Source organism: Pogona vitticeps, chromosome 6 (genome assembly GCF_051106095.1).
Source record: "Pogona vitticeps strain Pit_001003342236 chromosome 6, PviZW2.1, whole genome shotgun sequence".
Lineage (NCBI taxonomy): Eukaryota > Metazoa > Chordata > Lepidosauria > Squamata > Agamidae > Pogona > Pogona vitticeps.
Window position 1 is genome coordinate 3,853,970 of NC_135788.1, and position 27,488 is coordinate 3,881,457.

The window sequence follows — 27,488 nt, forward strand, 5'->3', positions numbered from 1 at the left end:
GCAACAGGGCATGCTAATTAGCCCCGGGACTTTTGCAAAAAAAAAAAAAAAAAAAGCACCAAGCCGGCTCTCTCGCCCGCCCCCCCCCCGCTCCCGCGCCCGTCTCCCCGACGACGGTTGCTTCGGAAACCGCGTCCAGAAGCGGGCTGGTTGCGGGCGTGGGGACGGGGGGGGGGCTGGTGGTGGGCGTCCCCGGCTGTTCCTCCCTCCGGCCAGTCCCCCCACCCCCACCCAGACCCTTGGCGGGAGGGGGGGGGAGACCCGGCGGCGGCGGCGGAAGGTGAGGAGGGGGGGCTTTGGGAAGGCGGGGAGGGGGGGCACGATCCCGGGTGCAAGGGAGAGACCCAAAGGGGAGAGGGGAGGGGGAAACACTCTTACACACACACACACCCAATTCTCCCCGTCTCCCCTCCCCAGAAACAATGGGGTGGGGTAGGAGGCCCGCCCCCCCCCCGCAAGTGCCTTTCCCTCCCTCCCGTTCGGTTCATCGACGTTTTCAGCAACATGCGTGTGTGTATGTGTTTGTGTGCCTTTGAATTTGAATTGTCCGTTCTTTGTGCTTGTTTGCGGGGGGGGGTTCTTTTCATTGTATTGGGAGTTTGGGGTGGGCCTTAACGATAGATTAGGGGAAATCCATCCATCCGTCCGTCCGTCCGTCCGTCCGTCTGTCTGTCTGTCTGTCTGTCTGTCTACCTACCTACCTACCTACCTACCTACCTACCTACCTACCTACCTACCTACCTACCTACCTAATTATCTATCTATCTATCTATCTATCTATCTATCTATCTATCTATCTATCTATCTATCTATCTATCTATCTATCTATCTATCTATCTATCTATCTATCTATCTATCTATCTATCTTAATTTTTGCCCGCCTTTCTCCTTAAGGACCCAAGGCAGCTTATGACAATTAAAAGGCAATACAGTGGGGTCTTGATTTGAGAACTTAATCCGTATTGGAAGGCGGTTCTCAAGTCAAAAAGTCTGTAGGTCAAGTCTCCATTGACCTACAGTGCATTGAAAACCGATTAATCCCGTAACAGGCCGTTTTTGTTCCATTTTGGTTTTTTTTCTGGTCTGTAAGTCAAATCTCAGTCTGCAAGTCAAACCTAAATTTTGCGGCCAGAGAAATCTGTAACTCAAAAAGTCTGTAAGTCAAGCCGTCTGTAAGTCGAGGGTCCACTGTATTTAAGCAAACAACAGGGAGGATACCATACTAAAAAGATCAATGAATGTAATACCATGAAGAAGAAAAAGCCAGCAGCCTTGCGGCATCTTAAGGATTAATCACGGGTGGGAGGGTGGGTTACATCCTCTTTTTTTTGGTCCTGGGCTTTAGCCCACCGCTTTAAGGTGCCAGGAGTGCAGAAAGATTAAAAAGTGCCCCCCCGTCCCCTGCCCACCACCAATGGAAGTTTTGCTTGCAGCTGGAGAAATGGGCTCCAGGTCTGTTCTTTCCCCATTCCCTCCTTCCTTCCCTCCGTCCTTGTGAGTCGAAGAAAAGTTATGCAAAAGAAATCTGGTGAACGATAAGAGCCAATTCTGATTTAGGAGGACCATTTGGGGGGTTTCCTAGGCACCAAATAATCAGAAGTGGTTTTTCCCCATTCCTTTCTCCTGGGGTCAGTTCTGGGAACACGGTGCAGCCGGCCCAAGGCCACCCCGGCTGGCTCTTCTCCCAAAAAGAAATTCGAACTCCCAACCTTCAACTGTGGAGCCAGAGACCTTAACCCCTGACCTATCCAGGCAACTAATCATCTGTGTGTACTGTCAAGAGTCCTATAATACTGTTGCTACCCTTCCCATTCCCTGCTGGTTTAAGAACTCCGTGGAAGTAAGAAAACCTCTGTCCATTTTGGAATCAGGAAACCGTTCTGTTGGGATAAAAGGCTCGTGATGATCTAAACCGCCGTCAACCAAGTAAACGGGTTCCGATATTCTTTTACGTGGGCATCAGAAATTCCACGTATTCACCAGAGCTGACTGCTAAATCAGGGCTTGCTTGTATTGTGCAAAGCTTTAAGGGAAAGGGTGTTTGATCGCGGCCACGATCCGCCCACCGGAGATGGTGCAGATAACAAAAGGGAAAAGCTGAAATTGCTGTGCATTCTGTTTTCATTCCTCCTGTCTTCATTTTTTTCCCCCTTCCAAGGAGAATAATGGAGTTTGATGACGAAGTGAATGAGAACTTAAAAATGCAGTTTAAGGCGCTGCAGGAGCAACAACAGAAGAGGATGCAGAGTCTGATGGAGAGGAAGAAAGTGAAGCAGCACAACCAGAGTAAAAGCAGCAAGGAGGGCCAGGGTGAGGCCTTTGGAGTGCCAGACGATCTCAGCTTATCCACCCCAAATAGCGCGATGCCAGGTGAAGACATCAGGAAAAGGTAAATCTGGAAAGGCCGTGCAAGAGGGAGGTGGAGGGTGTGGAGGTCGGTTATGGCTTGTGAACCAAAACATAAGTTAAACAGCAGCCTCCCCGTGCAAACTCCACAAGCATCTCCGTGGTTTCTTCGAAGAACTTTGGGCTTAGAGGAGTCAAAATTGCCATGGAGAGACCATTTGCAGAGAATAAATACAGTGGTGCCTCGCACAGCGAGGTTAATCCGGAACGGATTAACCCTCGCTGTGTGAAACATCGCTGTACGGAAAGAAAAAAGCCATTGGAATGCATTAAACTTAGTTTAATGCGTTCCAATCGGCTGATTTACTCACCGTACAGCGATGTTCCTCTATGGCCGGCAGCCATTTTTGCACCCTCCCCTCGCTTAACAAGGGCGCAAAAACGCTGCGCGTGGCCATTTTGGGGCTTCCGGCGGCCATTTTGAAGCTGCGGAACAGCTGATCGGCGGGGCGCAAAGCGAAGGTCGGTAAGCGAACCGCTTACTGACCTTCGCTCTGCGATTTTCGCCCATTAGGGGCATCGCTCTGCGATCGCATTAGCGATCGCGAAAGCGTCACCGTAGAGCGAATTCATCGCTCTACCGGGCGCTCGTTCTGCGAGGCACCACTGTAATGGCATATACCTGTAACCCAGTTTGCAACTTGAACAAAAGCATGCATTCTGTCCAGGTGAACCAGCTGTCCTTGCATCGAATAAAAGGGGATTAAAGGCCTTTGAGAAATGCACTCTGTCCAATTGGGCGCATGGAGAAGAAAATAACCAGACGACGGTCCAAAAAAAATATGCCTCTTTCAAGCATCCTTGGGGAAAATTTAACCTCAAATTGCTGCTGTAATGTTTTTTTAATCAATCTAGCAAAAAAGATAAAAATAAAAATGTGCCAGGATAAAAACACAGAATATTACAAGTTCCTACGCATCAGATATTCATTATTTCTCAGCAAATGTTTGGAAGGCCGTCATGGCGCAGAAGGAGGGTAATGAGAAGATGCGGCTCCGAAAAATTTAGGTCCACCACTTGTCCTGGCCTGAGACTTGAAATATATTTCTCTCTCTCTCTCTCTCTCTCTCTCTCTCTGTGTGTGTGTGTGTTATGCTTATGTATCCCTTCCTCTTCTTTAGGTTGCTTGAAAACGAAAATGAGCAGCTCCAGAACCAGCTCCGAGAAACTGAGGATGAGAACGGCCGGCTGTACAAGCTGCTGAAGGAGCGCGACTTCGAAATTAAGCAGCTCCAGAAGAAGATCGAGGAGGAAAGACTGGCTCTCATGGGTAAGGAGACGTGTTTTAGGGTCTTCCTAGTCTCTCTGTCAAAAGAAGGCTGACCGCCGAAGAATTGAAGCTGTTGAACTGTGGTGCTGGAGGAGACTCTTGAGGGTCCCCTGGACTGCAAGGAGATCAAACCTATCCGTTCTGAAGGAAATCAACCCTGAGTGCTCCCTGGAAGGACAGATCCTGAAGCTGAGGCTCCAATACTTTGGCCATCTCATGAAAAGAGAAGACTCCCTGGAAAAGACCCTGATGTTGGGAAAGGGTGAGGGCAAGAGGAGAGAAGGGGACGACAGAGGATGAGATGGCTGGACAGGGTCATCGACCAACATGAATTTGTCCAAACTCCGGTAGGCAGTGGAAGACAGGAGGGCCTGGCGTGCTCTGGTCAATGGGGGTCACGAAGAGTCGGACATGACTTAACGACTAAACGACAACAACAAAGTATCTCTATAAGCTCCTTCCATGGGGATTCAGTCCATATCAGGGCCATAGAGAAAGAAGGCTCAGGTCCTTTGCAGGTAAAGTGTCTTCCCATCTCTTTGGCTAATCCAGTGGTTCCCAGATGTTCTTGGACTACAACTCCCAGAAATCATGTCCAGCACAGCTGAATGGTGAAGGCTTTTGGGAGTTTTAGTCTGAAAACACCTGAGCGTCCAAAGTTAGGAGCCACTGGTCTAATCAGTGCCCTTCTGCCTCCCACCCTTTCTCTTAGAGAGCATCACAGCTATGGGGTCATACCTGGGCTGTGTAAATCACAACACCTTCTTCTTATATATCTTACAAGGCTGAGGTTAGGAATAGAATGAAATCATTTCCATTAGATTTGGCTCCCTGTATTTTTCATGGATTCAAACCACTCACCTCCTCTGGCTTCTGTTGCAGCTTTACTTCACTTACCACAATCCCTCTCGTTGAAGACCTGTCTCCAGATAATAAATTAAATTTCAACACTTAATGATACCCTGCCCTGATGTCTCCCGTCCCGAAAGTGTACTGAGAAAGAAAAGAAGGGTGTGGACCATCAGCAATAAGGATGTGAATTAAGGTTAACCCTGAAAATTGTGGTTAGCCGCTGGGAAGCCCGGTGTATCAAAACAGCTGGCACATATATATTTTTTGCAACACTGATAAAAAATAAATTTATCTGTGGTGTGTGTGGGGGGGAGAGCATCTAATATGTAGTTTTCTGTGCATTATGCTTTTATGTCCCCCCCAACCTGATTATTGTTACTTAGATGTTTAACCATTATTTTCTTTTGAAAAAAAATCTAACCACTGTTGTGAGCATGGTCAAACCAAGCAAAAATAGGAATTCATAATAATCGTGTTGTGGAGTCAATTCTGACTTTTCAGGGTGTTCTAGGTAAAAATACACAGAAGTGGTTTGCCGTTCCCTTCTTCTGGGGTAGCCCCAGGACTGTGCAGCTTGCCCAAGGCCACCAAGTAGGCTGGCTCTACTTGCAGGAGGCCCAGTGGGGGAATCGAACTCCCAACCTTCGGCTCCGCAGCCAGAGATCTAAACCACTGACCAATACATCCTTGTTGTGTGGGTACCTTCTTCCATATTAAAGTCCAGCCAGTCTCTGATGTTCTTCCCTCAATAAATCCATCTTCTTTCTCTTTCCTGTTTACCCTTGATCTTCACTGCGATGATGCAACTGGATGAAAAATTTCCTGGGTAATTTGACTGTCGTACGAATTGAATATGAAATCAGCTATGGCCGTTGCACTGCTAGTTCAGTTAAGAGGCACTTGCTGGGATGAAAGTTAACCAGGATATTAAATAATTATGATAAAAAAACCCCATCCACTTAGGGTCTGGCATATCCAAATATCCTTCCCAAAATCTGCCTAATTAAACTGGAGAACCGGCAAGATAGTAGTTTTACCTGCTGCTTCCATTTTCCGAGATCCATGAATACATGTGTTTCTTAAGGAGCTTGGTTATGAACTGTAATAACCTTGGTGGTAGAAAAAAGGGGGGAAAAAACAGCCTTGCCTCTAATTGTTTGACAAGAGGGCAAGAGATGTTCCCAGAAGATTGTGTTCGGGATTTCATAATTAGCTTCAATTACCATGCGGCATTCCACTGAAATTGGTAGGACTTCTCCTCCAAGGTTGTTAAAGTTCATATGGTGCTCCTGTTTATTAATTGCATGCTTATATATATGTTTCGCTTTCCAAGACATTAAAAAAAAAAAGCATACGGAATTCTCAGAATCCCTCCCGTCCGAGTACTGATCAAGACTAAACTTGCTTCTCTTTGAGCAATGAGATTTTGGAACCCAACTTGGAGACGGTTTCAGGACTTGTACAAATGTATGGGATTTTGCAATTGCTGTTGAACCACTTGGTTATAGACGGATGACTTGTAACATGGCTTATTTACGGTCATGCTAGCAGCGGCTGTAATATTAACCATGGCAAAAATGTTCCCAAATGTTTGCGATAGGTGTTGGAAATGTAAAAAAACATGTTGTTTAGTTAAGTCGTGTCCGACTCTTCGTGACCCGATGGACCAGAGCACACCAGGCCCTCCTATCTTCCACGGCCTCCCGGAGTTGGGTCAAAGTCATGTTGGTTGCTTCGATGACCCTGTCCAGCCATCTCATCCTCGGTCGTCCCCTTCTCCTCTTGCCTTCACACTTTCCCAACATCAGGGTCTTTTCCAAGGAGTCTTCTCTTCTCATGAGATGGCCAAAGTCTTGGAGCCTCAGCTTCAGGATCCGTCCTTCCAGTGAGCATTCAGGGTTGATTTCCTTTAGAATTGATATGTTTGTTCTCTTCGCAGCACAGGGGACTCTCAAGAGCCTCCTCCAGCACCACAATTCAAAAGCATCAATTCTTCGGCGGTCAGCCTTCTTTATGGTTCAGCTCTCACTTCCGTACATCATACATGAGGGAACCTATTATCCTGTATGGTGGACTTATGAAAAAGCAATAAATAAATAAATAAATAAATAAATAAATAAATAAATAAATAAATAAATAAATAAATAAATAAATAAATAAATAAATAAATAAATAAATAAATAAATATTGGGTTAAAATACACTCTTGGATAAAAAAATTACAAAACTGAATATAGAACTCAAACGAAAGTTGTTTTTATTAGGCATTAACAAACAAGATAGCTATATTCTATTGCCTATATTGACGACAGCTAGAATAGTATGGGCTCAATATTGGGGGAAATGAGAAATTTCCGATAGAATAAATAATTGTACAAAATATCTTAGACTGTGCAGAGATGGAGAGATTGACAAATGGCAATTAAAAGGAAAGAGGATTTGGAATATTATCAAAACTGGAATAAAATGTAGGAGTGGCTAGAGCAAAGAAATAAGAGTATAGAGACAAATGAGACATGATAGGATATGAACAATTTGATGTATATCCAGCGATCATGACAAATGACGATGGAAATATGTCTTTATGTGTTATAAAAAATAAAATTAAAAAAATGAAAAATGTATGGGATTCTGAAATTGCCTTTGAACCACTTGACATATTGGTTATAGACTGATGTATCAGACACTTGTAACATGGCTTATTTACAGCCATGCTAGCGGCGGCTGTAATATTAACCATGGAATTGACCTAGTCAGACCATAAAAATAAAATGTTTCCTTGTTATTATAATACTAATCTTAAATCTTAAAAATGTTGAGCTGGAAGGGACCTTAGGGATCATCTAGACTATCCCCTGTCAAGGAGGCCCAGTGGAGGAATCAAACTCCCAACCTCTTTTGCTCCACAGGCAGAGGCCTAAATCACGAATAATGCCGCTGTTTCCTTTCTTCTCGTCCAGGAACCTCTGGCTTAGCAGGAGACGTCGCTGCCACCAAAATCGTTGAGCTGGCGAAACGGAATCGGCACTTGACGGCCGAGATGGAAAAAGAGAAAACAAAAGTGAAACAGCTGAAAAACAGGATCAAAGATCTGGAAAGCGAAGTGAGACTTCTCTGTTACCAAGGGGTTTCCGTAAGATCAGGTCAGGTGGAGGCAGAGAATCGAGAAATGTGGCATAGAGCAAATTGCTTCTGTTCACCCAGCGGGCATTTGTCACCGCTGGGTTGATTTCTGTTGCTGCTCATTGGCTTCTTCATGGTTACTAAAGAAGTGTTCATTCGTTCATTCATTTGTTCGTTTGCTCGCTCGTTCGTTCATTTGTTCATTCGTTCGCTCGCTCGTTCGTTGATGTATTGCATTTCAGAGGTCACCGTTTTCCCCCGAGGTGGCTTTCAAAAACCGTTTGAAAAGAACAGATGGATAAGTCGTAGCACCGCAGCCCCGTTTGACCGCTAATTAGGTCAATTAGGAACAATTATATTCCTAATTGTTCCTGAAACAATTAGGAACATATCAAAAACTCTTTGAAACATTTTTAAAAGTCTGTCCCACACTAAAGACTCCATCCAGTTAGGATGCCGGACACATACCTGAAGAGAAAAATCTTTGCCTAGTGGCATGGAGTTCCACAGCCTGCCTTGGAAGCAGTTCCTGGCAATGACCCCTCTTGTGTTCTCACCAAACCAGCCCATGAGTGTGGTCGATCCATGAGGAGGGCCTTCCTCTGAAGACCTTAAATGATGGTGAGACTCATATGTGGTCCTTAGCTATTCTGGATGTGCTCATTCAAGGATGCTTCTGAGTAGAAGGACCTGCTGGCAGGGTGTTGTTGTTGCCTGGGGATCCCCAAATGTGTTTACATCCTTTGGGGAGACTGCTTCCATGTCACAGATCCCTTGATAGGCTGTAGCCACTATGCTAAACTGGGTCTGAAATGAGTTGGTAGCCAGTGGAGTTGTTATAGTAGGAAAGATACATGCCGAATTTTTCCCCCTGGTGGCCTATTAAGGATACCAGATTCAGACTGCATAGCACATTGCTACGGAAGGCTGAGTCAACCTTGAGCCGGCTATCTGAGCCCGCTGGGATCAAACTCAGGTTGTGAGCGGATGCTTTACTGCAGTACTGCAGTCCAACCACTGTGCCGTGGGGCTCCTTTTTCTAAGACTAACAGATTTTTTTTTTTACATTGTGAATGTTCACGGCTTAGAAGTGGACTGCTTGAACAAGTGGATTTTGATCCGTGACAGCTCCCACTTGAGTAAATCTATTAGTTCGTCCTTCATTCCTTTCTCCCCCTGCTTCCTACCCTTTAATTTTCTCAACGAGCCTTTATACGGATGTTGTCCTTTCAGTCTAGCATTGCGAACATGCTTAGAGAGGGGCGCCTAGCCTTATCCTGTTCCGCCGTTACTGGCTTTTGTATTTTCAGCACCATGTCCAAAAAGAAGAAGCCTGATTTCTTGTAGTCTCCTTATCCACGAGGGAGCACCCAGATTTTCCAGAACTCTCGCTCACTTATAGAACCTATATGCAAGTAGAACCAACCCAAAATGGAAATAGTGAAGAACGCTATGATGAAGGGCAAATGGTTAGGCGTTCTCTACAAGCATGCTCACATCGCTGGATTGAGCATCTGCATAGAGCTGTTCTCACACAATCAGCTTGGTGGTTGTGTAATGCATATGGCATTTATTTAATAATGTATATGAATATATATATATATATATTTTCCTAGCTACAAATCTCAGCTACCAAGCCCCAGCCACATGGAGACAAAGACGTTCCGCCTGCTCGTAAAACAGCAGACACTCAATTGGTAAGAATGAATTACTCTGCTTAGATGGTGAAGATAAAATTACAGGCAGACAACTTTATTCTGTTTACACCCTCCACTATCTTCTGCGGTTTGGTATTGCTGATCACGAAGGGAGGTTTATGAGCTGGCTCGCTGATAGATCGCTCCCTGCAAAGCTATGTTGGGATCCCTGCTAAGCAGATGATCGGCATTTCCACTTTAGGATTGCGTTCGGTCAACGGAGATGAATGGAGAAAAAAAGAAAAAAAAACACCTTAAATCTCTTTTGTTATGAATGGCTGTGATTTGAAGCCAATAAGAACATTTAATAGACGGTTCGGTCAGTAAGAAGGAAACGGGAATTACCGTATTTTTCGCACCATAAGACGCACTTTTCCCCCACAAAACGGGGGTGGAAAGTCTGTGCGCCTTATGGAGTGAAGAAAACAGATTATATTTTCCTGTTTTCTTCTCCTAAAAAATTGGTGCGTCTTATGGAAAGGTGCATCTTATGGAGTGAAAAATACGGTAATAGACAGGGGTTGATCAGTAAGAAGGAAACAAGACTCAAAATTCTGGTCAAGCCTACCATTATTAAGAGCAAACTCAAAAACTTAACACTAGCCTGTTTTTGAGTTTTCCAGGACTTTTTCTCAGATTAGAGGACTGAATAAGGAGGGGGGAGAAGAGTCCCAAAACTGGGCTAGTCGTTTTAAGCCATGAGAGCTGCAATTAAATTCAGTCGTAAAACGGGGACTGCAGGCCGAAGGAGCCCCTGCATATCTTAGCAAGCTGAGGTTATCACCCCCAGTCATGCTTACTGGGAGGAAAACAACACGTTGGGTCCCCGTCTTTGCAAATGCAAGGCTAGTCACGCCTCTGCTTGGATCGTTGGATGGAGTCTTCAGTCCAGAACTGGGTATTAAGGATGTCATTTTCAGATTTCTTGGGAGTGAAAAATCCAATAATTCCTCATTCAGGGAATTCTGCCCCGACTTACAGACCTGTAAAAGTGGCGCTCACCTGGGAGAAAAGGCTTCCGGGCTTAGCTCGGCCTAGCTCCCCCTAAGCTTCCTGTTTAGAAAGAAAGCTCCCAGCTAGCACTGGGGCAGGAACAGGAAGCTTGGGTGGAGGCTAGCCCTAGTTCAGCCCCTAAGGACTTCCCGTTGAGGCTTTGTTTCCCAGGTGAGCCATATTTACAGTGGTGCCCCGCTAGACGATGATAATCCGTTCCACTGAAATCGCTGTCTAGCGAAATCATTGTCTAGCGAAAAGCAAATCGTCGTCTAGTGAAAATTGGTTTGCGAAGCAGGGACCAAAAATTGTCCAGCGAAATTCCCCCATAGGAATCATTGTTTTGCGAATCACTATAGCGATCGCAAAAAGTCAATGTCTAGCGAAGAAACTGTCATGCGGGGTAACTGTCTAGCAAGGCACCACTGTACAGGTCTGTAAGGTGTGTGTAAGTCAGGTAGGACTCCCAGAATGAGGAGTTATGGGATGTGTAGTCCAGGTAATGCTAAAAATCTTATCTGTGCTAGGCATGATTCATGTGTCTTATTTTTTTTCCTGGTTGGGGACACAGGAGCAAATGACTCTCCCGCTGTATTCTCAAAGGCTTTCACGGTGGGGATCCAACGGTGGTTGTAGGTTTTTCAGGCTGTTTGGCCGTGTTCCGAAGGTTGCTCCTGCCTCCGAGGAGTCTCCGGACCGGGGATTCGGTTCTCCCCTACAAGCGCCGGCTAACAGCCAAGGGTGGGGCTTCCCAGAAGGGGCACCGTTGCTGAGACCAGATGGAAAAAAAAAACACAGCCCAGCAAGATTCCTCTACGTTCTGTCATTGCTTAGAAAAGCGAATTTCCACTTTGCCCAATGAAATTTCCTCCCGTGCACCGCTGTTCAAGGTGCAGAAATTGCATCCCCCCCTTTTTTTTATCTGGTCCTCTCCAGCAGCCTAGCTTAGACCGACAGGCCAAGAAAGGGGACAGCGAAGGCGTTCCCTTCTCCAAGTCTCGAAACGCTATCCGAGTTTCATTCATCCGTTCGTTCACCTCTCTGGTGTGTTGTTTTTGCTTTGATTGGGGTGTCTCGGTTGCACGCCCAGTAACACTCCGTTTCTTTTGAACCACAAGACCCCAGAGATGAAAGTCGTGCAGGGTCAATTATCGGCAGCCAACCTCAAAATCTCCGAGCTTCGCAACCAGCTCCAGACCACAAAGCAGGAACTTAAGATGACCCAAAAGGTAAGAACCTTTTTCATGGTTTGTGCGAGGGCGTTCCATGTCCTGGATTCCGTGGGGGCGTTGCAAATACACAGAGGTGGCAAAAGTGACTTTTTGGGTCGGCAGCTTTTTTCTAGTCCAAAAAACCCTAGATGTTTCTCATTTCTGCTACCCTAATTAACCTTTAAAAAGGAATTTCTTTTTCCTTTTAAATTAAAGTTAGTTCACTTTCCGCTAGAACGACTGCCCTGTTTCCCCGAAAATAAGACCCAACCTGAAAATAAGCCCTAGTAGGATTTTTCAGGATGCTCATCATATCAGTCCTACCCCAAAAATAAGCCCCAGTTACGTGAAATTCCACCCTCCACCATTGTGTAGCAACCAGAAGATGACATGACTGTATTTGAATAAATGTAGATTGTTGTCCATGAAAAAATAAAAATAAAACAACCCCTGAAAACCAGCCCTAATGCATTTTTGGAGCAAAAATTAATATAAGACCCTGTCTTATTTTCGGGGAAACACGGTGCTTCTGGAACTCTCTAAGTCCTAGAAGCGTGTTTCAGATTTTTCCAGAGGGCCTGCCACAGCCAACAAAATTCCTTCTCTCTGTTTATCTTGGAGGTTTATCTGTTTATCTGGCAGGTACTGGCAAGCCTTATGAAACCATTCTAACCCCCCCATGTGACAATTCCAGGAAACAGAGGTACAAATAACGTTTAGAAACAACAACAAAACAATAAACATGGAGTTTAGGCTCATTTTAGGGTCCTCTGTATTAAGGGGGGGGAGGGAAAGTACTTCCCGTTTCCACACCACGTCAGTGAAACGAACATTTCCATCGCCAAGTGTTTGCTTTGATGTGATCCCGTTTACCTTTCTTTTGCAGCTCTTAGCGAACGAAGTTGGAGAGGACGTCAGCGTTCAAAACCTGCTGGCTACCCCCGGCAGCTGGCGCGGGCGGGCTCAACAAATTTTGGTCCTACAAAGCAAAGTGAGTTGAGGTTTTCATTTTGCACCGCTTCGATAGGGTTTCATTCACTCTTGCTGGGCATCCGGTGGGAATTTGGTCAAGGACAAACTAGCTGGTGAGGGACTCAAAGGTTATTGTTGTTTAGTCGTGTCTGACTCTTCGTGACCCCCATGGACCAGAGCACGCCAGGCCCTCCTGTCTTCCTCTGCCTCCCAGAGTTGGGTCAAATTCATGTTGGTCGCTTCGGTGAACCTGTCCAACCATCTCGTCCTCTGTCGTCCCCTTCTCCTCTTGCCTTCACACTTTCCCAACATCAGGGTCTTTTCCAGGGAGTCTTCTCTTCTCTTGAGATGGCCAAAGTCTTGGAGCCTCGGCTTCAGGGTCTGTCCTTCCAGTGAGCACTCAGGGTTGATTTGTTTCAAAATGGACAGGTTTGATCTCCTTGCAGTCCAGGGGACTCTCAAGAGCCTCCTCCAGCACCACGCTGCTCTTACAAAGCACCATTTAAAAATAACTGGAAACAGTTGCTCATCACACCAGCAAAGAAACTTTGCTCTCACTGGTTACCTCGCTTTTGAAATTTGACTTCCTGTACTCCCTTGGTATGAGCATACAAAGCACACCATACATGCTCCTCTTTGTAGATGACAGTGTTGCTTCTAATGCGTTCCTTCCTGGCTTTGCGCAGCTTTAACACGCGTTTATCCCGCTCTCCTCTAGGTTCGAGAGCTGGAGAGCCAGCTGGGCCACAGCAGAAGCAGGCCGTCGGAGAGGAACGCTCACGGAGAAGGGCTTGGCCTCACAGAGTCAGGGAAGCCGTCTGCCCAAGAGAAGAACGTGCTGCGGATCCGGACTCTGGAAAGAGAGAAGAAGGAAGCCGTGGAGGTAAGGAAGGAGAGGCTTGGGAACGCAACATGTCCTTTTCATAAGGGTGGGTCCGAGGCCAGCTTGAAATGACTTTTAGTGAACCTGAAAGAAGAAAATGCCAAAGCAAGACTGCAGTTGAACATGAAGATCAAAATCATGACTACAGAAGAACTACACATTTACCGCGTTTCCCTGAAAATAACACAGGGTCTTATATTAATTTTTGCTCCAAAAAATGCATTAGGGCTTATTTTCAGGCAATTTTTTTTCATGTGCAGTGGTGCCCTGCAAGACGATGATAATATATTCCATTGAAATCGCTGTTTAGCAAAATCTTCATCTTTTGAAAAGCGTTTCCCAATTGGAATGCATTGAAACCTGTTTAATGCGTTCCAATGGGGAAAATAGTCGTCATCCAGCGAAAATCGCCCATAAGCAAGCCCTTTTAAATTGCTGTCTTGAGAAGCATTTGGTCTGAAAACACTCTAGGGAAGCCATTTTGCAGAGCCGCCAATCAGCTGTTAGAATCGTCCTTGGACTGAAACGTCGTATCGCAAAATTCCTCCATAGGAAACACTTTTGCGAAGTGCAATGGTGGTCGCAAAACCTCGTCATGCAGATTTGTCGTTATGCGGGGTGATCGTTTTGCGAGGTACCACTGTACAACCATCTACATTTATTCAAAGACAGTCCTGTCCTCTTCTTCTGGTGGCTGCACAAGGGTGGAGGGTGGGGTTTCACTTCACTGCGGCTTATTTTAAGGGTAGGGCTTGAATCAGCTTGGTGTATTGTAAGTTATACTGACCTGCAAATAAGGCCATGACCTCATACCTTACATTCCACAGCTTAAACAACAGGTTTTTCAACATTTTAGATTTACATTGAGCATCTTAAACAACCTTGTTCCATTCTACCTTCCTGTGAGGGGTTTGTTCAAGTCAAAGCATCAGGGGGCGGATGGTGACGTCAGGCCAGTCCGCTCTGTGAAATGTGGTGCTCTTCCGGCCAGTGCTTCAAAGGTCGTTATCTCCAGTTCAATCTATTTTAACTAAAGATCGGGGTATTCGTAGATGATGGTGTGATTCTACCAGTGGATCCGTGGCACGCGATGCGCTCGCCCCTCCTGGCAGGAGACGGAAGGACAAGCCTTGCTGCCAGGTCAAAGCGTGGCGAGCAGATCGCGCGCCGCGGAGCCGTTAGTAGAATTGCGCGGTCCGCGGCAGATCAATGAGTGGACCGTCCGGCCCCATGCCACCTGTGTGGGGGTATTCGTATACAAAAAAACCCATCTCTAATTGCAACTCTTGGTCCCTGGTCACAAAGGCAGAACAAAGAGGTCTTTGGCATCTCAGCGAATCAGCCCAAAAAGATTGCATGCCCTAGCCCTGAGCCAGAAAGATATGGGACAGCTCTTAAAGGGGAAGGATGAGTCGTTCTAAGTAGAAACAGAAGTGGACAAGGTCTTTTTTCCCATGCTACCAGGGGACCATGTATCATAACTATAGACCAGTGTGGGCAGGTTCTAGTTAAAGAGATGGGGTTTAATTCATTCCTTTCTAGCTGAGCAGAACCCTCTTCATGTTTTTTTTTCAGCCGTGAAAAGCAGCTTCTGGGAGTGTATTCTTGAGATTAAAAGAGGTAGAGATGGAGCTAAAGGACTCTTCCCCTTGGGTGATGGAGCTGCTGTGGGTTAAAAGAAAAGGGTCAGAAGGTGCTTTGGAGATGCAATCCATAGCCATACTCCCCATATAAATGCAAAACCCAAGGGTTTTGCCATCAGTAAATCAAACGCGTGTGCCACTCACTCATTCACCGCTAGTTGCTTTTACGTCTGGTTACCCAGAAGCCCTGTTTTTGTGTCGCCTTAACCGCAGAAGCTTACGGGGGAGTACAGCGCCCTCCAGAAGGATCACGAAGACGTGAAAAAGAAGTTGGATGGCGCCAAAGCCAGAAACCAAGTCTTGTCCAACGAGGTGAAAACGCTGAAGGAACAGATCTCCACCTTGCTGGATAAAGGAAAGCATGACGATGAACTCATTGATGCCTTGTTGGTATGATTCGCCTAATGAGATTTGCCTATTACACTGGGGAGGGTGATGATGAGCAAACACTCCTACGCTTCAGTGCTGAGCTGGGCTGGATAGCTGAGTGGTTTCCGTCTTTGGCTGCAGAGCTCAAGGCTGGGAGTTCGATTCCCCCCATGAGGACCTCCTTGAACAGGGCTGGACTGGATGATCCCAAGGGTCCCTTCCAGCCTCTGCCGTTCTAAGATTCTTGTTATTAGAGATAACATCTATGGAAAGCGGATGGGTTAGGCTCACGACAGAAAGAAACTGGGTTTGTCGGGGGGAAGCTGCATGCTGAAGAAAGCGCAGGCTTCGTCTCTGAAAGAGGAGACATGCTCCCAGTCTCTGTTTGAGAAACTGAAGGCCAGCTTGTGCCAGGAAGGCAACAGAGGTTTCAAAACGGAGGTAGTGGGGGAAATGTTTTCTAACAGAGAGATGCCATTCCCCCCACAGTAGCTGTGGTAAAGGTGTTTGTGTGTGTGTGGATTTCCCACAACTCATCAACGGTCACGAGGTTTTCTGTGACCAAATATTTTGGTCACAGAAAGGGGCTTAGCAAGCAGAGGGGAAAGCAGGGATCAAAGCGATCCTGCAGCGCTTTGATCCCTGCTTTTCTTTTGCTAAGGCTTACCAAGTGGAGGGGAAAGCAGGGATCAAAGCCCTGCAGGAACAATTTGATCCCTGCTTTCCTCTCCACTTGTTTTTGTACTCAGCTTACTTCTGTGTGTAACACAACCCTCAATTTTTAGTCTAAAAATTTTAGACAAAGGTGTAGTCTTATACAAGGAAAAATATGGTAGTTCTTTTTGTCATGCAGAACCCCTTGTGGTTCCAGGATTCCTGAGTCATCAAGGAAACTTGTTGGCCGGGGAAGCTATCCGTTTCTAGGTCAGGTGCCTTTTCAAATGTTTCACCATTTGGTATGGCGTTGGCTCAGTGGTTCCCAAACGGTGCGCCGTGATGCCCCGGGGCGCTGCCAGACTCCGCCACGGATGCTGTGGAATCCTCTCCTCCTTCACCACCCCCTCCATCCCGTCGGCTGGTGGGTCTCCTTGCGCAGTGGCTGAGATCGTGCCTAAGACGTCGCCGGTGCTCAGGCAGCGACCCCTGGGACGAGACGGGCCCCTGTCTGGCGATGGATGCCCTCATGCTCAGGAAGAGAAGAGGCCGAGGTGGACTTCTGGTGTCGGGGAGGAGGCTCTGGGATGGAGTCAAGGGATCCGGGGCTCAAAAAAGTTTGGGAACCACTGTGTTGGTGGAAAGAATTGGCTGGAGTTATTTGAGGCCACGTGGCATGGCCTTCCTCGCACCCTGTGGCGGTCACTGCGTTGATCACTTTTGTACAGGTGTCGTGATTTCACTGCCCCAAAGAGGACCCAGAGGTACCCTTTTGCCACCCGGGGATTCAGCACCTTGCATTTCTCTGGCATTTCAGAGAATGGCAGGGAGTCCCTCTCTTTTAGGCTGAAAGGGCCGCCCTTGTGCATGCATTTTGGGAGCGGCATGCACGCAAGGGTGCCCGGCGTGTCCCTTTTTTCTGCTTTGCCAGAGCCAGCTGAAGGACATGCAGGTCATCTTGAAGAACCTGAGCCAGCAGGATGAGCGGAGCAAGGAGTGCCGTCAGAGTCTAGGGCAGCAGCTGAACCTGGAGGCGCAGAAGCAAAACTCCCTCATAGAACAGCTGAAGCGGATGGTGGCCGAGCGAGAAGCCCAGGTGCAGGATCTGGAGAAGAGGATCGAGCAGCTCACGACGCAGGTACACAGAGCCAGGATGAGGCCATTGAAGAGCTCCGTCGGGGACAGAGCCCCTTCCTCGGAATCAGGCACGCCTTCAGGGGGAAATGTCGAGAAGGCAGTGTGAATAACAAGAAGAAACACACGGATTGTGTGGATTGTATTGCGCGGGGGCAGGTGTTCTTCCTTTGATGTCTTAGTCTTGTTATACCTGTTCCTTTTTTTTACACCAGCATCATCTTCCTCAAACTGAGGACAGCAGCTCTGACTCCATTTCTGCAGAGTCTCTGGAAGGGGAGGATTGCCTTTCGGCACCCAAGAAACATGGCCTCAGTGGAAGGAACGGCTCTGGCCGGTGAGAAGACAGTATTTTTAATATACTGAGTTCTACTAGAGTTTTAAGAGAGCCGTGAAACTCGCTCATCCCACGTTAACTGTTGCACAGGGAGACATTTCTCCAAAGCCACCGGAACGTTCTGGGGTGGTGGACAGCCTTTTACTGGCCTTGTTTATTAAAGGTTGGAAGTCAGGTAAAATGAAACGTTATTTGGTTTGAGCAATGGGACCGTCCCATTTATTTAGATGATGCATTCAGATCGGACAGGCCTTCACTTAAGGATTCTGTTTCGCGTAAGTGATCATAGTATCTCATCTCCAGCGAAACATCTTACCGGGGATTGCTTTTACAGGCAAGCTAGCGCATTGTTACATCTTCCCGAACTGAGATTCTGTGGCATGATCAGCTTGGGCAGCAGGCAGAAGTTCAACAGGTGCTCTTTTTGTGTGTGTTTGTGTACAATTGGCAACGGAGCCTGTTGGATTTCTGTCCTTTGGGCGATACAGGAGCCTTGCTAGGGGAGAAAGAAGTAGCATCTGCCTAGATGGGTGAGAGTGGTCCTTTGTTTTGATAACAGGGTTTTTAGTCCTGGATCCGATCAATAACTTTCGAACAGCTTTGACATAATATATTTTTATTCAGTGATCCGAGTTTGGTTGCGAGGGCGTGTGGAATTTTTCCCTGCATCAAGCGAAACCAGAAACGGTTCTCTCTCTACTCTCCAGTTTATAGTTATTTTCTCCCAGCTTGACAGAGAAGTTCAACCATGAAAGTTTGAAACCCTTTCTTGATTTCTTTTCACATTGCATTTATTTGTTTGTTTGTTTGTTTGTTTGTTTATTTATTGGATTTTTATTGGATCAGACAGCACGATAGATACGTATTTAGAAGAAAAAACGACGACAGGCGTGTTGTGACACCTTGAAGACTGGCAAACTTGATTTTGGGGGCAAGCTTTTCAACCCATTTGCCCATTAAATGGGTCTTGGGCCCTGACCTTCCCAAGGGACGGCCGTGTCAGTTTGCATTGTAGCAACATGATTATCCTCAGCTCTTCGTTCCCAACAGCATCGCTTCCCTTTAGCCCTCTTGCAAACCCCGTGGCAAGAAAGAAAAAAAAATTCTAATAGTAGGGAGATGCATTCTTCATAATGTCTAGTTTGACCTTGGAAAGATTGTCCCATTTCAGGTGACGGGAACAGCTGTCCGTTTCCACTGAGCAGAGGTGAGCATGCACAAGAGGGCACTCGTGGGGTTGACTTCCCCATAGATACCTTTACAGCTAATTTAGCTATTATTTTAACTTGGCCCTTTGCTTTTCGCCTGACTGAACTTGCTCCAAGTGGAAACCACCCCCCATGACTGAATATTTCTGCATGCAAGCGAATTCTTCGCTCACAGAGAACAGAAACGTCAGGAAGAAGGACGCCAGCCATTTTTCATTGTACACGGCATTATTATTATTATTATTATTTTACAAAGGAGAGTTAAAAGTTACGGCTTGGCATTTGCTGGCACCTCAGGTGTGCGGCAAAACCAGGAAATAGTTTGAAGCGGCCGGGCCCAGATTTCACATCAGGGCGCCGTTCATTTTGTTTGAATACTAGATCATGGGTTGGTTCGTTCGTTCAGTATATTTTTTAGCCCCCCCCCTTTCTCCTTAAGAATGACCCGAGGTGGCTTACCTCATTAAGAGACAATATTGAAAGCTAAAAAACAAGAAGTATACCAATACTAAAAAAGATCAGACCACACACTAAAAGAGGGTAAAAAAGCAGCAACAGCAAAAAACATATTCAGAGCAATAAGGCACAACCCTCTGGTTTTTTAAAAAAAAACACCACTCCTGCAGACTGTCATTAAGGGAAGCGTGCATTAGCTTGTCGCCAGATAAGTGGCGGTTAATAAACCCGGAGAGGGGCAGGCAATTTCCTAGACAGACTCCTGTAGAAACGCTGACAAGGTTTTCGTCTTTTCCAGAACCGTCTCTAAGATGGGGCACACCCTCGTGGATTCTGCAGCTCCATCGGTTCCATTCCCTGTCTCTCCTGAGAGGTCTGTGCGCTCTCTCGCTCGCTCGCTCTCTTTCTGTGTCAGAGACCCGTGGCTCAAACGACACCACCACCACCACCCCCCGGCTTGGTCTGGGGCTCCCTTTCCTGCTCCAAAGGTTACCGGATCCCTTGCACAATAGATCTAGGGGAGGCAAAGGCTGCCGATCCTCGCTGCAAGCTCCCCGGAGTGTGTGGGACCGGGTGGGGTTCAAATGGCCAGCCGTCACTCAATCAATCTCGGAGGAAACCGAGGTGGCCCCCGTAGAGGCAGCGGAGGGCGGGGGGACGCGCCCCTCTGCTCCCGCAAGTGGGGTAACTGGTTTGGATGGAGGCCACTGTCAAAGACAAAACTTGCAAGTCGCCTTAAACGGTTCACGGGACTTGAGTTGGTTTTGTTTCAGGTGCTAAGGCGATTCTTTCTATCCAACAACACACACACACACCTTGTTTTGAGCTCTACCAAGCCCCCCACCCACCCAGAAGCCGCCACCTAAGCATGGTTCAGCGGTCACTTCATACCGCCACAAAACTAATCGACGAGCTTAGCTGCCACCAGACGTGGCCGTGGCCCCAAGCTTCGATGGCTTAAAAAAAAGAACAGGTTGCAAACGTTGCTCAGTGGGGATTTTAGAAAAAGATGCCAATCCGCCTGTTTCTTCTGCTCCCTCTCCATTTCAGGGTGGCTGAGCCAGATGATCCAGATACGAAAGCCCGAAGCATCCAGATGACCGAGCTGAAGGCTCTTTGCCAGGCGGCTGAAGTCGAACGTGACCGGCTGATCGAACTGGTCACCGTCCTACAGAAGAGGTGAGAGGGTTCCTGGGGTTTTCAGACAGGCCCCTCCTTTCCTGTTTCCCCAAGTTCTTCCTGCCTTTTGAAACCCCGTGAGCTATTAAGCCCCCCTCATCCCTCTCGGTCTTCATCGCCCGAAGGTCCTCCCAGGTTTGTTTCTTTAGCTTCCCCAGATATTGGTGGGGAAAAGCCCGAACCGAGGATTCTGGAAAGCTCTTGATCATCAGTGTAGAACTTGGGGAAACAAAGTATAGGTTTCCCCATAAGGCAGTTAGCCAAGCTTATAGGGTATTTGTAGTGGGATAGCTATCTCAAGGACCACATCTCCCTTTAAGAGCCTGCCTGGCTGTTAAGATCATCAGCTGAGGCCTTTCTCTTTGTCCTGCCACCATCATAGGCACCTCTGATGGAGGCACAGGACAGAACTGATTCCAGAGACTGTGGAACTCCCTCCCACTGGAGTACCGCCTGGCCCCGTCTTTGTAATTCTTATTTAAAGGAGTCAGATCTGGTGCTCTTAAGACTGTGGAACTCCCTCCCACTGGAGGCCAGCCTGGCTGCATCTTTACCATCCTTCCAAAAGCAGGCAAAGACCTTTCTCTTCAGGCAAGCCTTTTCTCAGTAACCAGCGACCTGTGTGTGATTTTTAAAGAGATTGTTATTGTGTTTTCCATTTTTTGGGTTTTCCATTTCTCAGAGTGACAATTTTTGTCCCTTTTCTCTTTTACATTTGTGATATTTGTAATTGACATTTTCCTAGCTTTACTATTGCCTTTTAATGACGTAAGATACCTTTTTTACGCTTATCTCCTCCTTTTAAAAAAATCTTTAAATACTGTCTTTCAAGGTTGTGAGCTGCCTTAAGTCCTTTTCAAGGGAAAGGAAGGGATTATATATATATATATATATAAAACTATCCCAAATCCTGCTTCTCAGGGTGGACGAAAGCACTTCGAAGGCCTGGGAAACAGAGAAGATGTTTCAGGAAGAGCAGCGCCGGTGCCTCGCTCTAGAGAAGCAAGTTGAAAAACTGAAGACAGAGTTGGGGAAGAATACCGGCCTGTCAAAAGCCCACTCAAAGGCCAAAACAGGTAATGTAGACTAGACCGTCCGTTGCCCACACTCCCAGCATGATACGGTACCACCAAAAGTCTATGAATTTAGGCTCAACATAAAGGACAAGCTTGATCTAGCTTCTTAAAACTAGGCAAAAATCTGCAAAAACCTAGCGCTTAGCCCCCTCAAGGAGCCTTAATGGTTTCTTATAGAGAAGCCCCTGGTCTGGGACTCAAGGAACGTTGCTTGCCTATAAAGCCAAATCGAGCATCTGCTAAATATCACCATCCTCTTAGAGTTGGAAGGGACTCTTTGGGGGAATTGAACTCCCAACCTCTGGCTCCATAGCCAGAGACCTAAACCCTTGAGCTATCTAGCAGTTTCTGCCAGTATTCAAATTCTCATCTCCATGATGAGATAAGAACTTTGGGGGTCCTCTAACCGGGTGGCACCTATGGACATACCTCCTGTCCGTCTGTTACGACACTGCCCTGCAGGAGTGTCTTATAGTGTCAAGAGTGTCTTATAGCGCCTTGCAAACGACTGGATTTATTTGGTGGAAGCTTTCCTGAATTGCAGTCCACCTTACCAGATGCAACAGTCCTTGAAAGCTTATAAGAAAAGGAAACATAGAATCCTGGAATAATGGAGTTGGAAGGGGGCCTTCTAAGGCCATCAAGTCCAACCCCTTGCTGAATGCAGGAGTCCAAGTCAAAGCAAATCTTGACAGAAGGGTGGTCCGGTTTTCTTTGGAATGCCTCCAGCGTTGGAGCGCTCACCGCCTCCCCCTGAAGTCACGAGTTCCATTGTTGTACTGCTCTAACAGTTGAGAAGTTTTTTTTCCTGATATTCAGCCTAAATCTGGCTTTCTGTTGCTCGAGCCCAGGAGAGGAAAGGAAAAGAGAAAGAAAGAAGAACGACTTGTTATTCCTTAAGGTGCTCTAAGATTATGTTTGTTGCAACAGACTAATAGAACGACCGCCTTTGAAATATATAGACGATGACCCTGATCAGGCGTAATGAACCAGGATAATTGCCTGTTCTCACAGGTATAGGATTAGGATCCTTTGTAGTTCCGGTATTTTAATTTAAGATGGCAGAAAAAATGTAGCTCTCAGCATTCTTTGTTCAGTCGTTCTGGAGTGAAGACAAGCATCATTCTTTCACTGTGAACCCAGGACAATTTTTTTCCTTCCCATTGGCTAGAACCAGCAAAGACCGGGAAGTCAGACTATACGTCCTCGGAGAGACTCAAACATGAACTTGGCAATACAGAAACAAGCAGTTGTTTTGAAAAGCGGTTTATGAGGGCAGAAGGTCAAGAGGGCTTGGAAGGTGGGCAGGATCCCGCGTTGAGGGTGGCCTTTTCACAAGAGCGCCTTGTGTTTCCAGCCCAGCTTCCCGGTAGCGCCAGGGTGAGCGGGAACGCGGGAGAGAAGAAGGACCGTCGGTCGCCACAGCTCTCCGAAGTCCCGCTGGAGTCCCAAATAGAAGAACTGTCTGCAAGGTAGGAGCGGTTTCTTCTAGGTTTGAGAATGACCACATTTCTAATCCTCAGAGTTTAATAATCATCATTGTGTGCCATCAAATCAGTGCTGATGGTGGCAACCCTTCTTCTGGAAGACTGTGCAGCTTCCCCGAGGCTACCCAGGCTGGCTTTTCCCCCAGGAGGCACAGTGGAGAAACGAACTCCCAGCCTACCTAAACCACTGAGCTATCTAACCAGCTCAGAGATTTAGAGGCAACCTTGAAAGCAGTGGTAAGGTGAAGGTAAAGGTTCCCCTTGACATTGAGTCCAGTCATGTCTGACTCTAGGGCGCAGTGCTCATCTCTGTTTCCAAGCCGTAGAGCCAGCGTTTGTCTGTACACAGTTTCCGTGGTCACGTGGCCAGCGCAACTTGACACGGAATGCCGTTACCTTCCCACCGAGGTGGTACCTATTTATCTACTCAGGTTTTACGTGCTTTTGAACTGCTAGGTTGGCAGGAGCCGGGACAAGCGACAGGAGCACCCGCCGTTGCGTGGATTCGATATTATGACTGCTGGTCTTCCGACCTTGCAGCCCAGAGGCTTCTGCAGTTTAACCCGCAGGACCAGAAAGAAGTGGTAGGGACCCTCCAAATGCCACTGGACTGCAGCCCTTGGACTCTCTCACTGTCGGCAGTTGTGGCAGGGGTGGCTGTGAGCCAGAGTCCAAGCACATCTGGGCCCCCGAGGTCAGGAGGAGAACATTGGCATCGTGACAGAGGGTCAGAGAAGGCATGGGGAGAGCCGGATTCAAATCCTTGTCCGTGGTAAAAGCCATGATGGGGATGTATAATCTCTAGGCTTAAAAGGAAACTACCTCAAAATACCAGATGCAGGGGAGGGGGATCAGGAGATAGGTCTCTCGTTATCTCGTGTGCTCCCAAAAGCATCTGGTGGGGCTGCGGTGAGATCCAGGAAGCTGGACTAGATGGACCCATAGAATCATAGAAAAGTGAAGTGGGAAGGGGGCCTCTAAGGCCGTCAAGTCCAACCCCCTGCTCAAGGCAGGAATACCATCCAAGCAGATCTGCCAGGTGATTATACAAGTTTTCCTTGAATGTCCACAGTGTTGGCCTGATCCAGCAGAGCTCTTCTGAGCTTCTTAGGACATCGGCTCCAGACATGTTTTCTGAAGCACTGCGGCAACAGAAACATGCCGTTATTATAAGGCTGCAGTGCTTTCTTGCTGTTTGTTTATTCCACTCATTTCAAATTTAAAATAGGGTTTACCCTGCCGTTCTCTTTAAAAAGGAACCAAAGTGGCTTATGTCACGAAAAGACAACATTTAAAAAGCTAAAAGCAGTCAGCGCGCAGATGTTAAAAAGAATCAGATAAATACCACGCTAAAAATGGGGAACAAAGTCAACACCAAAAACATATTCAAAGCAACAGGGCTCAAAAAGCTCTCTCAGACAGTCGATACCAAAAGAAAAGTTTGCCTGAAGAGAAAGGCCTTTTATCTGCTTGAGGAAGGACAGCCAAGAAGGGGCCAGGCAGGCCTCCAGTGGAAGGGAGTTCCACCGACTGGGAGCTGCCACTGAGAAGGCCCTCTCCCAGGTCCCCACCAAACAGATGGATGCTTTAAATGTGTTTTTAGCATTACTTTGGTCTACCATTTCTCATTCGCTCCTTTTTTATATTTGTATACTTACTCTTTTTAGCTTTATATACTGTCTTTTAATCCGCCTGGCTCCCTCTTTGGGTGCCTTTAGAAGTAAACTTAAGACATGGCTATTTAGGCAGGCTTTCCCTCCTGCTATACCTTAATATTTACATTTTTACAATCTTGGGATTTTTGCATGTTCATTGGTTCTATTGTGTGTGTTTTTTTTTTAAATTTCGTAATGCCGCCCGGAGTAGACTATCTGTCTCGACGGGCGGGGTATAAATCTAATAAAATAAATAAATAAATTATGAGGTCTGCCATCATTGAAGGTAAGAAGGAGTAAGGTGGGGTTAAAAATACTTTAAATAAATAAATGTTCAGATGCTTTGACGAGCCGCCGTGGGAAAAGCTGTTGCTGTGTAGGCTTCTGCTTGTGAGCTTCTGACCGCGGGGGGAAAGGAAGAGATCCTTGCTAACAGGGTCAGAGGCTCACGTCTGTCACTAGTTTGAGACGCTTCTTTAGGGACCTTCTGTACTTTTTCTCAGCCCTCTCCACCAAAAAAATGAGGACTAGAAACTTGGTTTCAACCTATAAATGAAAACAGACTTCTCGTGAACTGGGCGGGAGAAACAGCTTTGCCTACGAGGACTTCGGCGAGTGTGTGCTGTTCTTGTGCTCAGGTGCATTGGCAGGTGAGGCTTCAGGTGGGTTGCTCTTGTCCACGTAGGCTTGAAATCCAGACGGAGGAGAACGAAGGCCTGAGGAGCGCCTTGCGGGACCTGGCCGCGGCCAAAGAGGAGGACTTCCGGGTGTTCCAGGAAACCGTGGGCCGGGTGAAGGAGATCTTCCTGCAAGCTCTGAGGCAGCAGAAGTCGGAGATGACCTGAGTCGGAGACACACACACGCACAAACACACACACATGAGAGAAGCCACCAGAGGGAAGGGGATGGACAGGGAATTCCAGTGTGCTAGGAATCTGATTGGTTTTCTTCCCCCCCCCCAAAAAAATAATATTCATTTAAATCCAGGAGGGAGGGAGGAAGTAGAGATGGCCTCCTTCATTCTTTGGAAGGTTAAGAAGAAACGGTAGCAAACTCTTGCCGGCAAGAGAAACGGAGAGATCGGCTCTTCTCCTCCATAAGGACGGCCGTGTCAATGTCTTTGGTGGAACGCGAGAGCATCGCCTTCTGTGCGTGCCTAGAATCCGTAGAGGCTGCTCTGAAGGACGGACTGGTTTCAGAAACAACTGGACTAGCTCAATATGTCCCTGCCGTGCAGCCGGTTTTAGTCAAATGCAGAACACTTTTGGAAAGCCATGATAAGATTAAAAAGTATCTTATTTTCTCAAATACTGTGACACTCCTTTATTTCTGATCAGCGGCCAAGGAAAGATGGGTGTTGGTGACAACCCTGCAAATGTACCTCCTTAAGCTGTTTTGTCTTTCCACCCCACCCCTGGATCTGGATGTCCCCATCTTAAGTTCCCTCCTAGGGCCTGTCCACACTGGCATATAAATAGGGGATATGGCTCACCGAGGGCACAGTTTGGATCAAAAGAAAAGGCCAGGTCCGCTTGTGGTTCTGCTTAGACAGAGCCACCCTTTCCTTTTGAGAGCTGTCCCTGTTCCTTTCTGGTCCGGTGGTAAGGCATGCATTCTTTTTGGCACATTAGACAATCAGGACAAACCCCAGGCTCTGTGCTGGGCAGAAGGCCTTGGGATCATCATAATTTGTAAAACATGATAGCTCTTTGAGATGGCTGTCAAAGTGGCCCTGGAGGGCACATGCTGAAGAGAAAATCTATGTGAGGCCTCTGTGGCTCTGCGCGGTGTCAAACCAACAGAGAGAATGGACATCGATGGGATGAGAAGCAGCTTTTATGAGATGACCTTGAGGAAAGAGGGAAACTGGTAATGGAGGATTAAGTGCCCATTTCCCTTTTCATTCTCTGTCAAAGAACAACCAAAATAGGCAGACAAGCATCAGTTGCAAGCATTTGCACAAATTTTGTGTCATTTGCCCCCATAGAAGCGAATTTGGGGTCAGTGAAGTTGGCAACGTTTGTCAAGGTAGGCTTTCAAGGTAGGTGAGACCTTTAAGGAGGGGTTTTACCAATTCCACTCCCCCCCAGTGAGTTTCCATAGCTGAGCAGCGGTTCGAACCCAGGCCCTAGTCTGTCACTCTATCCACTGCACCACACTGGGGAACACATGATGAGGCAGGGAGTTAAAATCTCTCCAAACGGGGAGTCAAGCCTGCGGTCTATAGAGCTTGAAGCCTGTTGTTCCTTATCCTTAACTTGGAATTATCCCTTGGTGGCTGGGGATAATGGGAGTTGTTGTCCATCGCGTCTGGAGGGTATCAGACTGAGGATAGTTGCTTTAGGTGAAGAAACCGCACCTAGAGCCCATTAGGTGTCTACTGCCCCCTTTCTGCTTCGACCCACGGGAGGCCGTGGAAGACAGGAGGGCCTGGTGTGCTCTGGTCCATGGGGGGTCACGAATAGTCGGGCACGACTAAACGACAAAGCTCCCTTCTGCTAGGGTCGGTTGGCAGTATCTCCATTCTGATGGTGCAGCTCTTGGACATAAAGCAAAGCGTGCTGCTTATATCCCACCCCATCGCATTTCAAGCACTCCCTGGGCAGTATACAACATCATGATGCAGGCTACGCAGTGCACACAAACGCCCGCACCGTGAGCCGGGAATTCCATTTACTGACCTCGGAAGGATGAAAAGCCGAGGCAGTATTGAGCCAGTTCCCTGAGCCCGTTGGGGATCAAACTCAAGTCCTGAGCAGAGCCTGCAGCGCTTCAGTTTATCCACCGTGCTATCAGATTCCTTCGCATCCCGATGACTGCATTGACAGCCACTGCGTTTGAACTATTCCTTCAGATTATACCCACCGAGCTGGGGATGTCCTAC

General features: G+C 47.2%; 1 protein-coding gene across 2 annotated transcripts; it reads left to right on the forward strand.

The window, feature by feature from the left end:
* The first annotated feature begins 172 nt into the window (after positions 1 to 172).
* On the forward strand, positions 173 to 25,912 carry CCDC13 (coiled-coil domain containing 13). Of its 2 annotated transcripts, none has more exons than XM_073002803.2 (16): positions 173 to 280; positions 2,159 to 2,389; positions 3,528 to 3,676; positions 7,488 to 7,630; positions 9,267 to 9,347; positions 11,459 to 11,569; positions 12,438 to 12,542; positions 13,242 to 13,406; positions 15,263 to 15,439; positions 17,004 to 17,210; positions 17,422 to 17,543; positions 19,506 to 19,580; positions 20,258 to 20,386; positions 21,308 to 21,462; positions 22,820 to 22,934; positions 25,290 to 25,912. In XM_073002803.2, the coding sequence occupies exons 2-16, from the start codon at positions 2,166 to 2,168 to the stop codon at positions 25,447 to 25,449; spliced, it is 2,118 nt and encodes a 705-aa protein (XP_072858904.2). In that variant the 5' UTR covers positions 173 to 280; positions 2,159 to 2,165; the 3' UTR covers positions 25,450 to 25,912. The 2 variants fall into 2 exon arrangements, with proteins under 2 accessions (XP_072858904.2, XP_078234420.1); XM_078378294.1 differs by lacking the exon at positions 25,290 to 25,912 and adding an exon at positions 25,108 to 25,237.
* The last annotated feature ends 1,576 nt before the right edge of the window (positions 25,913 to 27,488 follow it).

Bases quoted from the DNA above. Each gene is read 5' to 3' on its own strand.
- CCDC13 (XM_073002803.2), top strand. From the start codon at position 2,166: ATGGAGTTTGATGACGAAGTGAATGAGAACTTAAAAATGCAGTTTAAG. The intron at 11,570-12,437 runs GTAAGAACCTTT...TTTCTTTTGCAG, and splicing joins AACTTAAGATGACCCAAAAG to CTCTTAGCGAACGAAGTTGG. The intron at 20,387-21,307 runs GTGAGAGGGTTC...CCTGCTTCTCAG, and splicing joins GTCACCGTCCTACAGAAGAG to GGTGGACGAAAGCACTTCGA.